Source organism: Phaethon aethereus (genome assembly GCF_964289735.1).
Source record: "Phaethon aethereus genome assembly, chromosome: 1".
In the NCBI taxonomy this organism is placed as follows: Eukaryota; Metazoa; Chordata; class Aves; order Phaethontiformes; family Phaethontidae; genus Phaethon; species Phaethon aethereus.
This window is the reverse complement of record NC_138575.1, coordinates 65,555,863-65,579,792: the sequence shown is the minus strand read 5'-3', so window position 1 is coordinate 65,579,792 and position 23,930 is coordinate 65,555,863. Positions and strand designations below refer to the sequence as shown.

General features: G+C 42.4%; 1 protein-coding gene across 2 annotated transcripts in view; it reads right to left on the bottom strand.

The window, feature by feature from the left end:
* The window catches only part of DGKI (diacylglycerol kinase iota), a 117,716-nt gene that overhangs the window by 44,293 nt on the left and 49,493 nt on the right, over window positions 1–23,930 (bottom strand). For both annotated transcript variants that reach the window (XM_082008548.1, XM_082008547.1), the window contains 6 exons: window positions 17,137–17,216; window positions 15,258–15,302; window positions 9,993–10,062; window positions 8,460–8,500; window positions 6,798–6,925; window positions 6,110–6,235 (listed from right to left, as the gene is read on the bottom strand). In XM_082008548.1, the coding sequence (XP_081864674.1) occupies window positions 6,110–6,235; window positions 6,798–6,925; window positions 8,460–8,500; window positions 9,993–10,062; window positions 15,258–15,302; window positions 17,137–17,216 (490 nt within the window). The remainder of the gene's footprint in view (window positions 1–6,109; window positions 6,236–6,797; window positions 6,926–8,459; window positions 8,501–9,992; window positions 10,063–15,257; window positions 15,303–17,136; window positions 17,217–23,930) is intronic.

The following is a 23,930-nucleotide window of genomic DNA, read 5'->3' as shown; positions in this document are numbered from 1 at the left end:
TGATGCTCTTCTCACCTTGTACCGCACAAAGATTTCTCTTTCAAAAAAAAACAAAACCCAAACCACCTTGTAACATCTGTATTGTCACACTGATTTCCTGGGCAATGATCTGATCCTTGTGGCTGAGTTAAAACATTTGGCATTCAGCCTTTTTCTTCTTACGTCTCAGGAACTAGGTTATTATTGCCTCATAAAGCAGTGCCTCGGTGGTATTACAAGCTAATTAATGTCTATTTAGCGTAAAGGGCCGCAGCTACCTCCCAGCCCCTACAGGCACTGTTTCTTCCTCTCCCTGACAGGACCAGATGGCATTTTGGCCAACCTTCACCCACCCTTCATGAGCCATGCAGTCGATTCAGACAATGCTTCTAGCAGCTTTGGAAACACATTACCATCACAGCTGGCCAGATGCTAGAAGAGTGGTTGTTACTGTCCCAAACAGTTAAACAGAAAAATTAATGACTTCAATTAAAACTTGGTAAACTAAACCTATACCACGGTATAGGCACCCTTTCATTTTTGTATGCTATTGTGGGGTTTATTTTATGTAGTTTTCCAGCTCTTATCACATAACAGGGTGACAAACATGTAACTGGGAAGAGAAATACATGGCCAGCAATGAATGTTTACAGCAGGCTATCAGGGATGGTCACCCCCATCTCACTGCATTTGATCATAGGATAAAACAGGATGATAGACTCCCTCATGTTCAAAGGAAGAGGCCACTTACATGTTTCAATGGAGTCAGCCCAGAATACAAGCACCAGTAGTCCAAGTAACTGTCTTCCCATTCTTTTTTGTATGCACCGTTCACACTAATTTGATGTTCCTGTTAAGCTACAATCTGCCCCAGCTACTGGTTACTGCATCAAGATGCTGTTTCATGTCCTGCCCACTCCACACACAGGTCACACATCAAAGTGCCATCAGAAAGGGAGCAAAACATGAAATACTATCTAATCAAATGCCACTTGAAAATTAACTAACATGAAGTTAATTTAATTAAAAACCAAAGCATATATAATTTTCACTCAGAAAGACCTCTGCCCCAAAACCATTACATTCAAATCATTCTTTACCCCAAGCACTTGTGATCAAAACCAAGACCAAACATCAAAATTTTTAGTTCACATAGTCTCTTCTCTGCTTTCATTGATTGAAGTAATTTAAGGGATCTATTTGCATACTTTGTCTTTTTAGCTACACTCCTCACTTCTCAGAAATAATTACTTCATCTTAAAGAGGTTATATATGTACATATACATACACATATATATGTGTATATATAGTGATGCCAGAGACACTCTAAGCAGCCTGCAGCCATACGATGACCAGCTATGGTCTAATTTACTCCTAACAGCTGAGGAGGGTCACTCCCAACCCCTGTTTGGAAGAAAAATGACCATTGAGAAAACAGCCGCAGTGGTTCAACTGATGACAGTTTCTCTCACAGCAAGTCCTCTGTCACTTGCCCTAGTGACAGGCTACAGGATATTGTACTGTGAGCTTGAAGTGCTGTACAGTATTTTGGACTAGCTGTGAAACACTGGAGACTCTTAAAAGATCCATGAGAACTCCATGTACAGGAGGAATTGTCCCATCCATGGTCTACCATATTGCTTTTTGGGAATTTTGCTAAAATCCTTTCAGCAAATTTCATTTGAAAAATAATTTCTTACGGGACAAACCTCTGCAAAGTACCTGTGAGCTACTTCAGCTGCCAAAATATAATAGTGTTTTCTAAGTTTTTGTTTAAAGTGCTAAGTTAGAAAGATTTTTTAGATTGCAAAGTCAAGCATCTAGAAGCTTCGAAATGCCAGAGCTCATGTCATCTGAGCATCATACTCCAGCCCTGTTGCACCCAAGCATTTTGACAACCTTTAATCACGTTGACACCTCCTACTTTCTTCTACTGGACTCTTACCTCATTGTTTAAGTAGAGACCTGCTTGATATCCTTTTGTATTTATATATGCAGTGAACAGTCTCAAGATTTATTTATTCCACACTACCAAAACTGTGCACAGAATGTAAAATGATTAATTTTCTCCTAAGCATCTCTGACAGTCTCCCCATAGTATCCAAATTCCTTGTGATCACAAAGTTTACCCTCACTGTGCTCCTCTAAGGTGAGGTTGCAATATTATCTGTATTCTGCAGCTGGGCAAATGAGAGTTAGAAGGAATGAAGGCACAAACTTTCCATTAATTTTAATAATACAACCTGAGGCACACAGAAAGCCTGTTTGTCAGTTTCCAGCCCTTCGTTCTCTTTAAAATTTAATCTCTTTGTAATGGCATCCCAGGAACCCATCCTACTTCACAGTGGACATGCATAGAATGAGGAGCCTATTGTTACCGGCCATTTGTGAAAAGTTTGTTGTAAATCTGCATCATTCAGAAATTCTGTCAGGGAAACTGGGGGGAGAAGCCAGTCCTCCAGAGCAGCATTCAACTGCCTTAACTGTAGTAATATCTTGTTTCCTCCACTGCAATCATTTACTACACAACTTCCAACTTGGCAGCAAATGAGGCAGTGCATAAACATACTTCAGAGCTTGCCCACCAGTATAATGAATAATCTGCATCAGTTCAGAACTCCAGACTCTGGAGAGAAACAGCCACAGACCCTTCCCCCATGCCCCTAACCTGTCTCACTCACCTCTTACCTCTCTGCACCCCGTGTTCTCCTCCTCTTCGTTATTCCCATTCTGATTTCCCAGATATCTGTATGTCCCCTGTGCTCCTAGGTGCCAGCTCCCATCCCCTAACCCTGCTCTCCAAGTTCCTGCACACACTCCTTTTTTGCTTCTACTCTTTTGGCTCCTGCAACCTCTTTTCCCTGTTCGTCCATACACCCATCTCCACTTGGCCGTGACTGCTGCTTCCCTTTTCTCCTTGCTACTGGAGATCAGCTGGTGAGAAGCGCAGCCCCCCTTCCCTTAGCCTGGTGGGCAGGCCTGCAGCCAGGATTAAGCACAGAGGGGCATAACTCCTCCGTGAGCACGTGCAGACAGAAACTTCTGAAAGTAAAGCTCCTGAATCTGAGGAGTCTCCAACATGAACAATCTCATCACTAGGGCAAACTCAGGGGTGTTTTTCTCAAGACAGCAAAAGCCATCTTCCCTGTGTTATGATGACACTTTACTGAATGCCAAGCATCCAGAACTTCATTCCAGTGAAGTTCATTCCTCTACCAGCACTAAAACATCTCAGGAAACAACTGCTGGATTTATTTATTTTAAAGAAGGTCATTTAAAGCAACACATTTCCCACAAATCTTGTCTTCAGAAACAACTGACAAATTAGTTAAAGTTTTAACTAAAAGAAAAAGAGAAAGAATCAGTCAAGGACTGAGTCTTACCTTGAAAAATTTCAGCCAAAACAGTTAAAGTTCAGAGAAGCTATAAAGGAAACAGTTCCTCATAGTACGCAGTGACAGGTATATTTCACTCTGGGCAATACTACTGACTTTGCTTATAATTAATAAATCTACCAGACAAATATAATTGTTCCAGCTAAGCAAACATTTCCAGTCACACTGATGTAAAAAAAAATCATTCCTCTTATCAATTAGAAGTTTGGCCTGTTCAGGTCACTGATTGAGAGAGTCCCTTGGGAGACAGTCCTGAAGGACCGTCTACCTGGACTTTAGTAAAGCCTTTGACAGTGTCTCCCACGGCATTCTTCTGGAGAAACTGGCGGCTCGTGGCTTAGACAGGTTTATTCTTCCCTGGGTGAGGAACTGGCTGGATGGCCGAGCCCAGAGAGTTGTGGTGAATGGCGTTAAATCCGGCTCGTGGCCAGTCACAAGCGGTGTTCCCCCGGGGCTCAGTTCTGGGGCCAGTCTTGTTCAATATCTTTATTGATGATCTGGATGAGGGAATTGAGTGCTCCCTCAGTAAGTTTGCAGATGACACCAAGTTGGGTGGGAGTGTTGATGTGCTGGAGGGTAGGAGGGCTCTGCAGAGGGATCTGGACAGGCTGGATCGATGGGCAGAGGTCAACTGTATGAGGTTTAATAAGGCCAAGTGCAGGGTCCTGCACTTTGGCCACAACAACCCCATGCAACGCTACAGGCTTAGGGAGGAGTGGCTGGAGAGCAGCCCGGCGGAAAGGGACCTGGGGGTGCTGGTTGACAGCCGGCTGAACATGAGCCAGCAGTGTGCCCAGGTGGCCAAGAAGGCCAACAGTGTCCTGGCCTGTATCAGGAATAGTGTGGCCAGCAGGAGTAGGGAAGTGATTGTGCCCCTGTACTCGGCACTGGTGAGGCCGCACCTCGAATCCTGTGTTCAGTTTTGGGCCCCTCACTACAAGAAGGATGTTGAAGTGCTGGAGCGTGTCCAGAGAAGGGCAACAAAGCTGGTGAGGAGTCTGGAGCACAAGTCTTATGAGGAGCGGCTGAGGGAACTGGGGTTGTTTAGTCTGGAGAAGAGGAGACTGAGAGGAGACCTTATCGCTCTCTACAACTACCTGAAAGGGGGTTGTGGCGATGAGGGTATTGGTCTCTTCTGCCAAGTAACTAGTGATAGGATGAGAGGAAATGGCCTCAAGTTGCGCCAGGGGAGGTTTAGATTGGATATTAGGAAAAATGTCTTTACTGAGAGAGTGGTCAGGCATTGGAACAGGCTGCCCAGGGAGGTGGTGGAGTCGCCATCTCTGGAAGTGTTCAAAAAACGTGTGGATGTGGCGCTTCAGGACATGGTTTAGGGGACATGGTGGCGCTGGATTAATGGTTGGACTTGATGATCTTGAAGGTCCTTTCCAACCTCAGTGATTCTGTGATTCTGTGAAGTTAGTCCACGTGTTGTTACCATCTCTCCACACTGCTTAAAAGTGTCTAAGCATCATTTTTCTCCCAGCTTCACAAGCCCCAAATTTCAGGCCCTGCCATTCTGGTCCGTGGAAAACTGCAGCGCAATCCACCATCCTTTGCATGGCAAAGAGCACAAAAGCAAGAACTGGTCCAGAATCCCTCAGGGTATTGGGAGAAAACCCAAAACCAAGAACTGATCCAGAATCCCTCAGGGTAATGGGAGAAAACCAAATGAGTGCTTCCTGGCAGTGCTACCCAGATCACCCTTTCTTACCATGACATTCTGCTCCTCACATCAACAGTTTCCAGTTTGCTGGAAGGTTTCCAGTTTGCAGCCACATGGCTACACAGCCTCCCATCCACACTGCATCTGCCCTGGAGCTGTACTCAGCAGGAACCTTGCAGCCTCGTTCCACACACATCCGAGACAGAAAGACAAAGTGAAACAAGGACCACATGGTCGCTATTTCTAATTTTTCTATACTGAGTTTTAAAAGCTGTCCATAGGGATCCTGATATAGTAGCACTAGAAACAAAAAGGAGAAGTGATGTACACAATTATGCATTGTGTACTTGAGGGGAAAAAACAACCCCAAAGCACTAGAATTTTTCAAAGCCAGCAGCAGAGTTCAAACAGGTCCCTCCCATCTAAGCTTGGGTAGCAATTATGGATCTATTGCTGGTTTTGAAAACTTGTGAAAGGACCAAAAAGCTGCAAACTACTAAAATAGGCAAGAAGAATAAGATATGCTCTTACACAAACCTGAACACAGCAAACGGGATTGCAGTGGTAGAAACCTCTTACATGAGGGAATTATCAGCAACAAAAACACTGTTTAGACATCCTACACAAACAATGGTATATCTGTTTCAAGATTATATGAAAACTATTGCCTATATCTTTGAAAATAAGCAGCAATTGTAGAGGCTTATCCTTTGTCACATTGCATCAGAGCTACCTTAAGGGTGAGTTCTTCGGTCGTTCCATAACCAGTTGCCATGAAGGTTCCCTTAGCTGGAACTTCAGGCATCCGAAATAATGTATTTACTTTTGGAAACTTGAATCTAGGTTTATGAAGAGTGCAGGGTGCCGCAGAGAAAACAACAAAGACAAGAACATATAATAATGGAGAAAGAGGAAGAAACAGAAGGGAGGAGCAAAAGGGAAAAAGCAAAAGGACTTCTGTAATTTCAGCACGTCAGCACAATCTGTTAAGTTTAAAGAAGCCACTAGGAGTTGCCTGTGGTGGCGGTGACAGTGCATCATCAAGCAGAGAAATGCAGAGGGCTCTTACTGCAGCATATGTGTCTGGCTGGTGTCCTTTTGTTTGTCAGGTACCTCGTAGTGCGGGGAAATCTTGCCAAGGCCGCTGTCACTCAGCATCCGCTTTCGAATCGCAGGGTTCCACCGATCTGATATTCTAGGGAGGGAAGAAGGAAGAGAAAGGCATTGACCCCTCAGAAATTCGCTCGCATGCTCCGCTTTGAAGCTCTCTTATGCTTGCCAGCTCTCAGCATTTTTCAGCTCATAGCAAGCTAAATTGGCTTAATTCACTATGAGTACGAGGCTGCTCCTAAAGATGAATAGGATCATTTCTGCCCAGAGGATGAGAAGAAACAGAGACACTTCACCACCGTTCTTAGGCACAAAGGGCTTCAGGGCCTTGTACAGTGGTATCAGAGCCCTGACCATGCAGAGATGGGGTTTGTAACTAGATCGGTCAGATTTATGGTGGGGAAGATACAGTCAGGGGGTGCGAGGGGGTTGAAAGGTGCTGAAGTCCATTAGTCCTGCTGTGAGCCTAAGGGAGTAGATGTTATTCCATTGTCCTTCTGTCATTACCATGGCTGCTTCTGATCCTGTCCCCAGCTCCCCACCTAGGATCTGCCCCCCCCATCTCCCAGTCCTTCAGAAAAGGGGACCAGAAAAGAGATGCCCAGCTCTAACACGGCTGCTGAAGGCCAGATCCCAGCACCACTCACCCAGAGGCCTGCTCCACTACCAGATCAGGCATTCCTGGTGGCGTCCCCGCCTGCTGTGACATTACCAGCTCTGGGTCCAGAATAAAAATCTCGTCCTGCGAAATTTCTGTCACAAAGTGCAAATGTTCCTGTTGGAGTGATACAAGGAGCGAATAATGAACCTGCAGCATCACTGGTCTCTCAGAGCACCCAGCTGGCTGTATGAAAGCTGGGTGCTCATGGGACTCTGTCTGTGTATTTATTTACGTGCACGCACACACTCACACTCACACACACAAACAAACTAAAACCCAAGCCACCAAAGTCACCAGTAAATACTTCATCAATTTCAAGCCAAACAATATTCACAACCAGCAACCTTCACATTCACAAGCTGCTCTTCAGTGACTGTGTCATTCCAACGAAAACTGGAGGTCTCCCCAAGAAGCCAAGGTTTCCATTTCGAAAGGAGGACCAACACCCAACATCTGGCGTACTGTCCCAGACCTCCATTGCTTGTACATCCTGGTTTCATAACTCCATTACCAAAGCTCTCTTTCTCAGTCCCTCTTTCTTATTACTGACCCAGAAGCCTTATTGTCCTTCCAAAAACACCGAATGTGAGTAGGCCTGTCTATGTAGGCAAACGGGCAGGAAACTGCCCACTGTTTGTGCACTGGGACCATCACACAGTATTGATCTTTTCCCCCCAGAAACAAAGGAGTAGGAGGGAAAGATGACGGTTTGTACAGAGTCAAGTATTCAAGAAATGCAGAATAAGCCAAACAGAGTCACATTGCCCAGTTTAACCCATAGCAGCATCTTCTTCACCCTTGCTTTCCAAATGCTAGTGTACAGCTTCGTCAAAGCACTTATGTGACTGTGTGCAAAGAAGCCCCGTGGTGGCTACCTGCAGACACTGAACCTGGGACCTCTGAACTAAGGCCACCGCTCCTTCTGCCTGAACTAAACCACCAGCTGCTTTTGCTAGAACAGTCATATGTTCATGTGATTCAGAAAGACCTTACACAGTTCTCAAGGGGACCAGATACAAATGACCACTGTGTGAAATCAACAGTTTGCACTTAATGCTGAGCCACTAATTGGCCTGTTCTGGCTACAAATCAGGAACACCAAAAGCTCTACAAAATTTTCCAAGTGTCTTTCAGAAAATCTGTTCAGATTGTCTGAAATCTATACTAGAAGTTTGAATCCAACAGAACTACATGCTGTTTCGGGGTTCCTGGGGAATATTTGACATAGCTCTGTTCATAATTCTCAACTCGTACCATCACCTTAATTTCCATAGCTATTCCACGTCACACACAGAGGATCAGGACCTCTGGTGACTAAAAGCATCAGCAAAAAGATAAAGTGAAATACTCTGGTGTCACACAGATGCCCTTAGTAAGACTTGATAAGGATGACAAATGTAGAAAATTCTGACTTGTACATCAGATTGGTGATAAACTGAAGGACAGATGGTCAGCAGATATAAAACTTCAATGAAATGATGTGAATTACATCAACCAAAAAAATGGCCCAGAATTTTTTCTCTACTTTTCATGAGACATCAGTAGCATTTTAGAATACACCGGAGGAATGGCAGATAATTCATTTTAAGCTGCATTTGAGATAGCTTTTAAAAAAATCTATAGAAATGGTAACTGAATAAAGATTTACCTGAGATCTGTCAATGCGGTAAAAACGATCAGCAGAAGTTGCTGCAAGACAAACAACAGAGCTGCATTGAAGAAAATGGTCTGAGCAGAACTGCATGGACAAGATGAGCTGAGCTAAAATCACCAGCACGTAAGACAACATCTGTGTCAGTGAAGTCACAGCGGTTTCACGAGAACATAATCCGATTCATTCATTATGTCCCTATTCCTACCCCATTAAATGGTGAATTTAAACATGAGGTTTAACAAAACAATATTCACTGAAATTATTAACTTGAAATAAATATTTTAAAAACCTATAAAGTGGATTCTTCTTATAAGAAGAAATGACTACATTAAAAATGTGACAGAAAAACCTGCATTGTTCCAATGAGAGTATAGCAAGCGTATCATGAAATTGATAGGTCTAATAGGATTAATTCCAATTTTGAATCTAAAGAACAATAACATGCTTGGGAGCTCTTTGTAAATCAAATGCATGGCCACAGATATTCACCCTGAATTACCAATACGCTCAAAGAAAATTTATGTTACTCATGAAAAACTCATGAAAATAGGGGAAATTCACTAAATAAAGCACCTAATATGAACCATGTCACTGTCAAATAATTTCTGTCACTAAACCCAGCAGTGTTTAGTGTTTAGCAGTCACCTACAATGTGTTTCATCAGATAGATAGGACTTTTTTGTTTATCCTTTGCATTTAGTTTGGCTAGTGAAATCAGATTCGTTCATTCTGGAGTTTTGACACAAAGCACAGTGATGTAGCATTGTAGGTTTTGGCACTGCAAGGGAATATCAAATCCCTAAAGACAAAAACTGAATGCATCTACCCACCCAGTTTTCTCCAAAACCCAACATGTTTTTACTCAATTTCCCTAATGAGAGACAAGGAAGGTTGATTAGAAATTGTCAAGGAGAAATTGTTTTTGTTTAGAACAATAAAAATTTCAGTCCCCACATGCTGAAACTTTTGCAAAAGCAGATGCCACCCATTTTAGCTGCTGATTCCAGTGGTCTGGAGCCTGATGTAAAGCCCAGATAAGCTGTCTGCTTTGACAAAGTCTGGGTCGAATACAAGTGCAACTCTCCAGGGAGTTACATGAAGTGCAGTCTTATAAGGAAAGGGAGGTATATTTCTGTCAACTAAACACTGTAGTACTTAAAGAGAAACCAGAGTGAAGAACGCAGCCCTACCAGCAGCAGCATCTTGCCACAACCAGCAAGTCCAGGCACTGCCAGTAAGAGCTGCTCATCACTGCAGAGACACTAATAAACTAAACCTCCAACCACCCTTAGAAGAACATGCCCCCTTGGGGTGACAAAGCTACGGCAGACATTTTAAATGATAGATGAAGGGCCTGTTTCATTTTTCAGAGGGGGAAGGGGTACACCCAGCTCCCTTTTTTACCTGCTCAGTGTAACAAGAAGGAACAGTTACCCCTCCATGGTAATATTCTTGGATGTGTTATCCTTCACATGCATACCAGAAGCAAGCAGCATGCTAGGCAAAAGAGAAGGGACAGGTACTTACCATCTAGGAAGCACCATCTAGGAGAGAGCCTCTGAACAGAAAGTACTCTGGGGAAAGAGCTTTCTTGGTCCTGGATAGGGCAGGGAAGTGACATAAAAAAATAACATTTTTTTTTCTCTAAAAAAGACTATTTTCTAGAATCTGGTTTGTTTTTTTTTTTTTCTTTTTGCTCTACTGACATTGCACAATATGCAAAACCTACATAGCCCACTGGATTTGCTCCTCACTGACATCAGGGTTTGACTGTAATATAGAAGAGAATAAACTGACACAGTTAGTTTCAGCCACATCCTCGGCTATCTTCTTCCCTTCAGCTCAGCAATACCAAAAAGCTTTGCATCAAAACCAGCTCTCTCAGCTGTCTACAGCCACCCTCCTGCCCTTATTTGTGGGGACACAGGAACAAAGAAGAGTGAAATAAAAGGCCAAAGATACACATCAGTAACACAAAACAACCATGAACTCCAGTTACTCTGTTTGTTTCTTGTGTGCCTGTCACCTTCCCTTATTCTAGCTCAGTATTTTTACACACTTTCCATAATCTACCGATCTGCCACTCAAAGTAATTGCCCACTTTGCCTGTCCCTGGTATGTCCCAAATGCACATCAGGGTAAGAAAAGTGTTATTTTCTGCACCCAGAATACAGAGAGTGCAGACCTGGTGACCACCACCAGCCAAGCAGACATCCTACATCAACATCTTCCTTCTCTGGCTAAAAAGGCCTGTTCCTTGGGAGCTGGCAGAGGTTATTTCAGGAACCCAACCAAATGACTGGGGAGAAATGAAGGACTTCTTCCTGACCTGTACTCACCAAAAAGTCAAACAGGCTGTCCCTTGCTTTTTCAGCTCTCACTGAACTGGGGAGGCAAAAGGGATCTCAGAAAGCAGAGGGTGGTCATGGCTCTGCTCCATGCTGCCAGTGGATGGCCAGCCAACTTCCTAAAGCCACTGGAACACGTTTAAATACAAATAGATTTGCACAGGACATAACACAACAGAATGGATCTTGGGCACACACCCCAAATTTGTATAGAGCCAGACTATCCTTATTTACATCTTAAGCAGTAAAATCAGCACATCTGCAAATGATGAAAATTCAGGCACATACTGGCTCAAGTTTAAACTTTACTCCTCCTTCAGACAACAGACTACAGAGTGGTATACCAAATCCTAAGGCAAGGAAAGAAAAAGTAGAAGCAATGGGGAGGAAAGGTACCTTTGAGAAAAGTATTGCTGAGCATGGAAAAGCACAGAATGTGAATAATATATATGCACATATATTCATAACATGGGCATAGATTGGTGAAAACAGACTAGGATACAATGATATCTCACTGGGACTTCTCAGAATATCACACAGGAGCCCAGCACCTTTCCTGATGGTAGGATGCAGGACAAACAATTTTTGTATTGGGAATTGTATAGCTATATCAGGTGAGTCGTCGTTTGAAGGTCCAGCACCAGAAAGTAAAGGCTGGCTGAAAGACCAAGTTGCAAAAAGAGATTTCAAACAATCATGGGTTTTCAGCCAGAAGGGACAACAGGCCTCTGAACACCTAACACCTAGCTTAACACAGAAATCCATCACTCCAGCCTGAACTACAGAAGACCTTTTTGAAAGGCACACAGCCTAAGTGAGAGTCCAAGTGACACAAACCCCACCATTCCCTCAGGCATCTGGCATCATGTGCATAATTTGAAGGAGGAAAGCCAAGTTGCTTTGTATACAAGAAGAGGAAAAGTGCAGAAACACCAACACAGAGTTAAAAAGAAAGTTTAGAGTCTATCAAACAAATCTGGAACATTCAAAGGTTTGCAGTTTCCTATATATTTTCCTCTGCTTTTTCTGCCTAGTGTTATATCACTAAGAAAACCTAGAAGTAATAGATTCCCAGCAATTTATCTTACTGTTGTGCAAATCTGACATATTTCTAAAATACTTCTTATCTGAGTAGCCATGTGTGAGAAAAAGTTAAGAAAAACATAAAGAATATATTGACAGGAAAGTGGGAGTTTCATCAGTTCAATTCCCCAGGCTGCCCAGACATGTGCCAGTAAGACCTTGGGGAAGAAGCAGTTTGCTTTCTTCAATCTGGGGAAAATCTCAAAGAATGCTGAAGGAAGCTGTCTTTTCAGTCTGACTGGATAAAGCAATTTTTTTGACTACAGAGCAAATAATGTCCTCATAAGTTAAGAGGCAGACGTTGCTCTTTGATTTACATAAAGGTATCTGACACTTTTTCTGCCACCTAAGAAAAGATGAGGTTGTATAGATATGCACAAGTTCTTGGCTTCCCCAAGTTCCTGGCCAGCAGGGTGCCTGCATGCACTAGGCAGTGTTTTCAAGCTGCTCTGATGACTATTAGCATTTTGGATTTTGATGAACACTCATTGTTTAGTCAAGTGAATGAATGTCAGTGCCTGGCATGATGCTGCTCCAAATGTTATTAATTTCATTTGGTATCATGGCAGCTTTTGCAAGGTCCATCTTATTAGCTTCTGCCTCTGTGACTGACTGGAACCATCTATTATTGCCTTTCCTTTCTGGTTATCCAGGACAGAAAAGCAAAGACATTCCAGACAACTCATCTGTTGTCTCCTCAGTGCCCTAGTGTTTGGCTACAGTCCTGGCAGCAGATCTTGTCCGAAATGTCACTACAGAAACTTACAGATTTTTCTTGACTAAAAAAAGATATATATACATATATATCTACTGATGCATGATACCTGCACCTATAGCCTCCCTGATAAAAATGAAACAGCCTCAATTCTCTCCAATATTTAGACTCAAGGATTTCACTTGATCCCATAAACCTTGTTCTCATATATAGATTTTGTCTCCAACTTCTGTGCATTACAGGAGAGGTGAAGGCAACGACAACATAACATTCCATAAAGTGAACTATTTCAGCCCATGGGGACCAAATGACATGTCTCAGTGGTTTAAGCATCAGATTTAAAATACACCTATGTCCTTCTCTAATATGGGCTTATGGAGTTGTGGGGTGCTTAGGTTTGCTTGTAGCACAACTGAAGTGTATGTGTGAGAGTCAAAGGCTTTCTGAAATCCACTGGGTTTGCTATTGTGGATGTATTTACTCCCACAAAGTTTTATGTTTTAATATTTAGCCCACTGCTTGCAGAAACTTGAGGATTGGAATACAAAGGACAAAAGGAATAAAACATCCAAAGATAACAGGGCATACTAAAAAGGTAAATGATACAAAGAGGAGACATGAGTAAAAATTCATCAACCTAGCACAGTATATAATGCTGGGAAAATGAAGATAAGTATAATGCTGGTAAATGTAAATTCAAGTCACAAACTGCATATTGTGATATGCTCTTTCCAAGACTTCATTACAGTTCAACTGCAGAACTAGCTTGGGAAGTCTCAGACCCATGAGAAGGATATTTTATAAGCATTAAACTCATTAGAGAAACAAAACAGTGGAAAAACAACCTTGACATCATTTTTCTCATTTGCACCTGGGCTTGCTGATGTTGTTTCTGCTGACTCCCCATGTTTTGAGCCGCAGAGGAATCACACAAGAGGACTGCATTTATGAAACCTAAAAGTACCTGTGGCACCTTATTAGTGAGTTAAGAAGACAGATCCATCAACTCAAGCACCTTATTTGTGCCTTTTATTCCCTGCTTTTTCTCCTCTCTGCAGTATGTAGAGGGATACCAACAATCATGGAACAAACCTCAAATTAACCTAAGACGACAGTTTGCAGAAATGACCCGCTGAGAATAAACCAATATTTGAAGAATCGAGGATAAACAAGTACTGAAGACAAAACACAGAGGGGGTGCATTCAAAATGTACCACCATAAAAAATTGATAGCATGTTAGGGATTTCACACTGATATGCACTAGAAGAGATGGCTAGGCAATTAATTTATATACTGCTATGACTGCAGAGGTTAGAGCCAAATATGGGGCTGATTTCCAACATTTCATCCTCTCTTTTGGCCCTCTCCATATACGCAGATTTAGTTCTTCATTTACCTCAGGCAGTTTCCTACACATGGAGCAGTCAGCAGCCACTTAGGATAATTTATAATGAGTGGAACAGAATAATACATGCTGTTTTATTAGCCAATTTGCTAGACACTAACACTGCTCTAAAACTCAGTTCCAGGGCAATGATTGATACAAATGTCAAAAATACGAGGTTAAAATTGGAAAGGGAAATGCTGAAACAAACCATGAACTGATATGAAGAAGGCAACTCCAGGAAAACATGCCAAATTGCATTTTTTCTTAATGTCTTCCTGCATTCAACATATTTACAGGCATTCTGGCCAAACTAGAATTCTGTATCACCCAGGTAATCATGAAACCCCAAGAAATTATCTGCAGTTTCACCACAATGGGTTCCTGTCAGCTGGATCTCTGCATGTTTTCTCAGTGAACTCATTCCTGTTGATCCCAACAAGACTTGCATTGTTAAATCCAGGAAAAGGCTATCAACAGCACGCAAACTTGTCTTGTGATCCTAGGTGCTGTCTCAGCTGGCCATGGTTTGTGTTAAGTCTCTGCACTAATGTCAGATCAGCTCAGGAGTCAATAGAGTTAGTTTACTCCCAATTTAACACCGTGGTTATTTTAATGAGAGAAATACCCATTCTCGAACAATACTTCCCACTGTAAAGCCAAGTTCTTGTACCATAAATTGTACAGTAAAGTTGCAAAATGCACAAAGAGACCAATTTTAAAAACTAGCCACCTAAAACCAGAACCTGCTTGTCATAAGCAAAAGACACATTTGTGCCCAGGACAGATTAAGAAACTACTCTGAAGATTATGTTAAACTAGCGGTTGATGGCTGTGGTGCACAAAATTGTTAAGAGTTAGGCCTGCTAGCACACTTTTTTTCTCAGTGATAGACTTCAGTACTACAGCTATGCAATATAACATGTTATTGTTCAGTTTCTCAGGTAGAGAAACAATTTTACTTTTGTCATTTGCTCTACATTCTCTCATTCATTTCAATATGCAAGGCACTGCTATTGCAATACTGCTTGCATCATCATGCTGTGTTAATTTTAAAGATGATGCCATAAGATTTGCAAGGAAAAGGATTGTCCAAGGGAAAGCAAAATGAACTTCCAACATTTGAGCGTAAATGACAATCAGAAATTCATCTAACATATGGGTATCTAACAAAAAGAAAACCTGGGTTCAAATGCAAAGAGTGCAGTCCACATTGTTAAGCCCCTTTTTGTTCTGATGCTAACGGGAAAGCTTATCTTACCTGGTAATGCACTCTCTGTGTAGTAGAAGTTACCGACTGTAGGTCCTAGTAGGAGGATAAAAAAAATTATGAAAAAAATTAAAGCGACAAGAGCTGTTTGCAGTACTATCTGAAGTGGTTGGGCAAACACAAATAATTTTGCAAGTATTTCTCACTGGTTTTAAGTATATTAAACAAACACTAGAGAATAGTCATGGAAAGATCACTTAAAGTTTAGATTTGTATGCATTTGGTGAAAAAAAATGTTTTTTAAAATATAAAGATCATATTAACGGATCTTCACCATATCACAGACCTATTTGTTCATGAAAACTATCTAAATTTAAAATATCAGCAATAAAATGAAAGAAAAGATGCTAAAATCCATGAATCTTTTTTGCAAATATTTCTGAGCAATTAATGCCCTAAAGAACACCACTGGCAGCTCTCCCTGTTGTCTCATGACAACCTCATGTCAGGGAGGTTATATCAGAATGACCCTGGTATTTAGCAGGGTTCAGGAATCTAATTTATTTTAACAGAGATTTTGCCAAACAGTTTTAGCTCATGACACAGCCTACAGACCACGGCTCCCCAGTTGGCATGCAGGTTGGCAGAGTGTAGAAAGCCTTGGCACCTCCATTCCCAGCAAAGAGGTCTAAGCCAAACCAAGCAAAAATAAGTAGTACAAACCCTGAAAAAGGTTGGAGAAACACAGTTCCTCCACAACCTCTATAGGTAATTCAACCAGAACTTCTAGCTGTGCATCCTCCAGGGCTGTACAACTACTCTCCACTCAATATTTGCCATATTAAGTTGTCTGAGCTCAGTCTGAGATCACATTAGTAATCTGCTGAGAATGTCATCCCTATTACTTTAGTGTAATTTTCCATTACCAGATACCTCAAATAGGCATCACCTCACAATATGGTTTTATGTCTGATACTAATAGCCACACCTTAGGTCTGAATGTTCAGATATGCATTTGATGAAGGGAATCCTGGCTGAAATGCAAAAAAAGGAAAGCCTGTAGTCAGATACTAGGGCCCATATTCAAGCTGCAAGTGCAGAGTTTGAAAACCACAGGGAAGTCAGTGGCTCCCAAAGAGTTCAGTGGGAGGAACGAGGTTCATAGCTCCCAGGTAAACTGGACTACCTATTTAGAAACCTACATAACGTCCTCACACTTATAAATGTTGTTGAATGGTATCAGTAAAAGATTAAAAACAGTCAGAGATAGTATATTAATGAAAATCCATTAATTTTATCACTAAATGCATACACACTTAAAATTATTCAGGTAATAGGGTATTTGGAGTCTCCATTTCCCAGACTGTATTTTAGAATGAACTCTCATGAGGCCAGATGTTCAAGACAATAAGAGCAACATTAATATTAGATGCATGAGCATATATTTCTGTGTATTTGGAAATATCTAGTTGGTACTTGTATCTCGTTGGTTTATTGGTGTCTCAGATTACTCGATGACAGTATTAGAGAATGACATTTGCATAATTAGACCCACTCAAATACCACGACATTTATCCTTAAATAACACACTTTCTAACCAGTAATTTGTGTAATTTCAGCAAGGTATCTGGAGAGTCCTGGTATCCCATTCCAACCCAAGGAGAAGTAAACACACCCACATCCACATCAATTTTGCTATCATTTAAAAGGATACAGTATGCCTTTTAATTTCTTGTTTAGAAAATATTTTTCAGTGCTATTCCTGCATTTATTGTGATATTATAACTCTAAAGTTTTGTTTTCAGTGGTAGGCAAACTGCAATGCTCTTCATATATGGTTGTTGCAAGTATTAGACCTCTGCACTCAGAACTGAAAGCAGCATAACATAGTAATAATAATATATGATACCTGAACTCACAAAAACCTCACCTCTTGTAGACGGTCAATGTACATACGACAGGTCTCCAAGTCACAGTCTCCTCGTACCACTATAATTCCTAAGGGAATGGCTGGAAAACCAAAAACAAAGAAAAGCTCTTTAACTGAAGACTCTTGAACTTTAAAAGATTTGTAATATGCTGCTTTTTTTTTTTTTTAAATAATGTCCTCGCAAAAGCTTTCTGCTATCTAAATCTTTAACAGTCATTTAAAAGCAGGAACATATTATTCATCAGTAGTTTCACTTGTCTATAATTATCAAAGATTCCAGTTTTCAACTATCTTTCATACCAAAGCAGCTAAAACAGATACAGTTCAATTGTGTACTCCATTGCCTAATGTCAACATCAATTATTAACTGCAAAGAAAAGAACATACCCCAGAACAAGAGTTTAGGGAGGTGCTCATATACATTGAGGTAAGAGAGTAATATTTCATTTTTAGAACTCTTAAAACTCTACAAAACTGATTTAAATTAATAAAAGCCACAGCCTGAAGTCACAGTCTGATTTCAGAAAAAAATGCCCAGCACTATGTTATTTTGATGTAAAGCTGCTTTCTAATTAAATCAGACGTTATTCCATCTGCACACAAAATTGACACAACTCCATATTTTCTCAGAGAAAAAAAGAGAAGTTGTAAAAATACTGCAAATCATTCCCCTCAGCTGAGGGAAGCAGTTTTAATAACAGGGGATTTTGGTTTCCACAACCATTATGTTCTTGCAGTCAAAAAAACCCAGACAAACCCACAAAAAGCAGAAAAGATAAAAAAGTATATGTGAGTCCACAAGGAAGGTATCAAGAGAGCTACCTACTAAGATCTTATTAAATAAAAAGAAAACAAGTGAAAACTCTTGAGTCCCTGATTTTTCTAAAACTGAATCACTGAATTAAGTTCTTTTTTCTCCCTGGAGGCTCTTTAATCAAACAGCGGCCCCAAAAAGTAGGGGAGTGGCAGGAAGGAGATTTATATCCTCATATGAAGTATTCCAGAAGGAGAGCAAAATATCAACTCATAAACGAGCTTGGTAACTGGATAACAAGAAGCAACAGAAAGTCACTGGCAGTTCTGAGATAAATAGAAAAAACAGCTGTGCTGCAGCCCCTCCTGCCATTCAAAAGAAGTCGATTAAGAGGGAGAGATATTTATCTGCTGAGAAGCTCTTCGTTCTGGTAAGAGAATGAGAAAGTGCTAAAAGACAATGGGCAACATGGCCTACATTTTTGCGGCCCACTGAGGCGAGAAGCACAAAGAGAAGCTCGGTGGTCTCAGGGAGGAGAGTCGGGGAGCACCTACCGCAGTCAAGGTCACTTCGGGCCTCAGAGGCCAGCGCAGGGCTCGGGGGACACATCGACAATGCTGCCAGCGTCATGTTTGGAAAGTAATTCCAACAGCAGAACAGCTATGAACCCGGGGAAACCGGAAGCAGGGGGGAAAAAAGCTGGAGGGAGAAAAAAACAAAATAAAGAAGGGGTAGGCAGGAAGACTAGGGAAGACGGGAAGAGCTCACGCTTCTCCCGAAGCAACGATGACAGTCGACAGTGATGCCAGTCCACCTGCTCGTTTTCGGAAAGGCCAGGAGGGAGCGGTGCTCATCGCAACCTCCCTGGTTTTCTCGTCACAGAAGGGAGACTGGGCGACAAGCAAGGGGGACAAGGGTCAGTCGCGAGGTTTGCTTCACGCGCTCCAGCGCGCTGGGCTACAGACGGACTCTCTCTGCTTGCGGTTCGTTATTGCTTAACCTGCTCTGACGGGAGAGCCGTAAGCTCTTTGTAGGGAGTGCTTAATGGCTATCTAGTTTCAATTCAGCAGATCCCTCTGCAGCCCTTACTGAAAGAAGCTTTTGTTAAATTCATTTATAGCACTAAAAAGCGAATCGCAGCAGACGCAACTACACCTCCGATAGCTACAGTGCACGAGGGAGCTACACCACTGGCTCATAAACTGTCACCACAGATTTTGTCTCTTTCTTTCCTTTGTGGAGGAGTATATGCACTTATTGGGGACTGGAGCTTTGACCTGCCCAAACAACGCAGCTAAAACAGAACTGAAATCTGTAATTATCATCGTTCCTGACAGCCCAAAGGAGAAGGACCTTACGAACGGTTGGAATTCTAAAGAAAACCACCAAAATGTCTGAAAACACTAATATGCAGTAGGGAGCTGTAACGGATTTGCGTAGCAAGGTTTTGGTAGCAGAGGGCTACAAGGTGGCTTCTGTGAGGAGTTGCTAGAAGCTTCCCCTCCGTCCAATAGAGCTGATGCCAGCTGGCTCCAAGATGGACCCACTGCTGGCCAAGGCCGAGCCCATCAGTGACAGTGGTAGCGCCTCTGGGGTGACAGAATTAAGAAGGGGCAGGGTGGGAAACAGCATGTGGCATTTGCAGTGAGAGACAGGAGTGAGAATATGTGAAACAGCTCTGCAGACACCCAGGCCAGCGCAGAAGGAGGGGGAGGAGGTGCTCCAGGCACCAGAGCAGAGATTCCCCTGCAGCCCATAGTGAAGACCATGGTGAGGCAGGCTGTCACCCTTGCAGCCCATGGGGCTCTACAGTGGAGCAGATCTCCACCTGGAGCCTGTGGAGGACCCCACGCCAGAGCAGGTGGATGCTCAAAACAGGCTGTGACCCCTTGGGAAGCCTGCACTGGAGCAAGCTCCTGGCAGGACCTGTGGATCCATGGTGAGAGGAACCCACACTGGAGCAGGTTTGCTGGCAGGACTTTTGACCCTGTGGGGACCCACGCTGGAGCAGTCTGTTCCTGAAGGACTGCACCCCGTGTCAGGGACCCAGGCTGGAGCAGTTCGAGAAGAATTGCAGCCTGTGGGAAGGACTCCCGTTGGAGAAGTTCATGGAGGACTGTCTCCCATGGGAGGGACCCCACGCTGGAGCAGGGGAAGAGTGTGAGGAGTCCTCCCCCAGAGGAGGAAGGAGCAGCAGAGACAACATGTGATGAACTGACCGCAAGCCCCATTCACCATCTCCCTGTGCCACTGCAGGGGGAGGAGGTAGAGAAATTGGGAGTGAAGTTGAGCCTGGGAAGAAGGGAGCAGTGGGGGAAGATGTTTTTAAAATTTGGTTTTATTTCTCATTACCCTATTCTGATTTGACTGGCAATAAATTAAATTAATTTCCCAAGTTGAGTCTGTTTTGTGTGTGACAGTAATTGCTGAATGATCTCCCTGTCCTTCTGACAGGGAAAGAAAGACCCATGAGCCTTTCATTACATTTTCTCTCCCCTGTCCAGCTGAGGAGGGGAGTTACAGAGCGGCTTTGGTGGGTGCCTGGTCCCCAGCCAGGCTCAACCCACCACAATAGGTTAGCAGTGACAATTACGGGCCTCATATAACAAGTGAAGAAGTCATGATTCACAGATTTAATTATGTCCCATCTATTCTTGGTGGTCATAGCACAATTCTGGTCGGATGACTTTGTTCTTAAAAAGAAATGTGTAGCTTTTGCTGCCTGGGAATCCTGAATTAACATGTCCTATGGTTTTTTGGGTCAATGGCTAGCTAAGGGATAAGGTGCATGAGGTGGGTCTCAAATTGTTCCCTACCATATAGTTCATGCTCACTTAAGAAACTTTTTAAGTTGTTATTGATAATGCTAAAATGTTGCTTGCCCAAGGGCATTTTTTTGTGCTTGGTTTTTGGGGGTTTGTTGGTTTCCTGGGTTTTTTTGCAAGACCCATTTGGCTTTCAGCAAGGAGAATGTTCCCAGCCCTCATTTTTATCATAAATCACAATAAATATGCACAAGATTTGCAAAATGCTTCACAACAGTTGCTGTTTGAAGACAAAAGCCAATCCTTAATGATTGATAATAAGATTGAAACTATGGGACTGTTTCTCAACCTAAATACAGGTCAATACTGTGCAAACGGGGAAAAATGAGGTAAGGTGATGAATCAGTTAGAGGTATAAAGTTAACATGCACGGACTTCAAGGTCACTGTGGACACTTCTATTCAGGAATAAAGGGGCTTCTGCCTTTTCTGAATAGCCCTGTGTGGATGAGGCTGTGGACAGTACAGAACAGTGCTGTGGGACACGGTAATTACTCGATATGCCACAGGAGAGATGGGAAGACAAAGTCTTACATTAAGAGCACGGGGACTGCAGAGCAACTTTCCCGTAGACCCACACACTGTCCGCTCCTCTGAATATATGGATATATCTGCACATGGTAATAAGCAAAAAATAAGGCATAGTCTCAGATCATGAGTCAAGCCACAGCATTCAAATGCCAGAAATTTTTCTCCCAAGGCACATGCTCTTCTGGCCGCTTGCATCCAGCTCCCAGTTTCTTTGTGCTCCCTGAATGGTGAAAAGGACTTTGTCCAGGGAACTTTGGATACAGACTGTAACGCTGCACTAATGAGCACCAGTGCAAGAGCCCCAGGAGAGGAGACAGGCAGACAGTTGCTTTGTATTCTGAACCAGTACTGCAGAAAGCTTTCTGGTCCTAGCAACACTAATCAAAATGGAGTATCAGCAGGAGGAGCGTGGAGTAGGTGCAGCAGTATGGCTAGCATGATGCTCTAATTAACTGCAAGATTAGTAGTGATTTCCTAAGTCCTCATGAAATGAGCTATGGAATATATAAACAGAGAAGAAATCTCCACCTATTAACTGCTGAATACCTAAAGCTAGCAAGCAATTTAATACTACTGAGAACACAAATGGAAGAAGCCTGAATATACTGCATATGACACCATGAAGAAAAAAAAATTCAATTAACTTCCCCATTTATTGTTATGAAAGGATTCAATTTGTGATCTAAACACCATAATTAACCCACTCAAATCCCAAACAAAACAGCCTCAAGACAGATCATTAAGGTAGATGTGAATGCCAGGAAAACTCATTCCAAGTCTGACATACCTCAGGGGACTGCGGAGATTAGACTTTGGGCTGTAAATGTTTAATGTAGCAAATAAGGACCCTCACAACTGAGGATGTTATGAGAATGTCATTTTCCTGAAGGGGCTTCCACTGATATTAGAAACGTGAAGGACTCTTGGGAGAGAATTCTAAAATATTCAGACATTTATATTAAGAGGTTTGGCTTTCCCAGTATGGTTTTAATACAACTGAGTTTGTACAAAAGTATTTTCTTACCACACAAGTCTAAGCCATGTGCCTGTTCAGGTCCCTTTTGTTTATTATACTGACAAAAACTAAGCCTCCTTAGGTTCATTGGTTGCTAGTTTTCTTGGCACCAGTGGTCCAATTTTAAAATCTTCACATGTCAGGAGGTAAAACACAATGGAGGTTATCAGACTAAACCAGACCACATTTGAGAAGGCGGTCATCCCCTCCAGGCTCTCAGTGACTTCTCCAATACCCTGCCACAAAAAGGAAGAAGCTGCCCAAGTCAAATGAAGAGAACCTGTCCCAAACACCACACAACAGGGAACAGGTTATAGAAAGAAAACTACAAAGAGCTGGGAATTGAAACTGGCAGGGAATAGATACCAGGATTAAGAGCTGAAAGAAAAGGTCTGGTTGAAAAATGAGTAAGGGTTTAGGATTAGGAAAAGGAACATGAACCTGACCCCTGAGATCTGCAGAAACAGACTAAGACAGGCAGGAAGGATGTGCGTGGGATGGGATAGCCAAAGGGGACAACCAGGACTGAAAAGGTAAGAGGAAATCAAATCAGAAAAGCAATAGGAAAGGAAATGGGAGAAGGAGAATATACACAGAAAAATCCCACAGAAAAGTCTATACCAGAAAGACAAGCTATAGCATCATTTCCTGGAAAGTCTGAAATGGTACTTAATATTATTGTGTCTCCCCACTCCTCTAAGGTAAGTATATATTTATATCGATTTGGAATACTGTCCAAACTAACCTTCTAGTTTAAAGGAGATTGTAGGTGCAGCTTGCCCACTAGCTCAAAAGGCAGAGGGCTGTGTTGAATGTAGATATGCCCCATGTGGAGTCAAGAGAGGGGAGATTTAGCCTAGATATAAGGAAGAAGTTCTTTACAATGAGGGTGGTGAAACACTGGAACAGGTTGCCCAGAGAAGTTATGGATGTCCCATCTCTGAAAGTGTCCAAGGTCAGGGGCTTTGAGCAACCTAATCTAGTGGAAGATGTCCCTGCCCGTGGCAAGGTGGGTGGAACTAGATGATCTTTAAAGGTCCCTTCCAACCCAAGTGACTCTGTTTCTACAACTCCATGGTATAAGATTTCAATGGTTTGGATTTACTACTTTCCCCAACCCAGGCAATGACATACTGTGTTAAATGTCACAAATGTGTACAAATATTATACACCAGCATGAGAAGCTAGGAGCAGAGTGGCAGCAGAGTTTCCAATTTTTAACTCCCTGCTGACTTCCAAACCTCTTGGTTTCACGTCGCAGGATGACTTTAAGCAACCCATCCAACCCTCTCAGTTTCAGAACTTATTAAATCACTGTGACAGAGAAATACATGAATTATCTAATGTCTACACAACACATGTTGAGAAAACAAAGCTGTTAGAGCAAGGCGATGACTTTTAAGCAGAGTGAAATTTAGCAGACGGTCTGGAGGTAATGCTGCCTTTTGCAGAGCTTCTGCAGATAAGTCACCATGTCCCCTAAGAGACCTCCTGACAAGTAAGTGACCATTGATGCTTCCTTTACATGATGGCAGAGCAGGTTTGCTGCTACACAACCCATTTCGTCTAAATCCATCCAGATCAAAGTTGCTTCCCAGCATGAGCAAATTTCCTTCAGTGGCTAATCTCCCCTGTCCTGAATCCATCTGCTAATTCAGATTTACCTCATC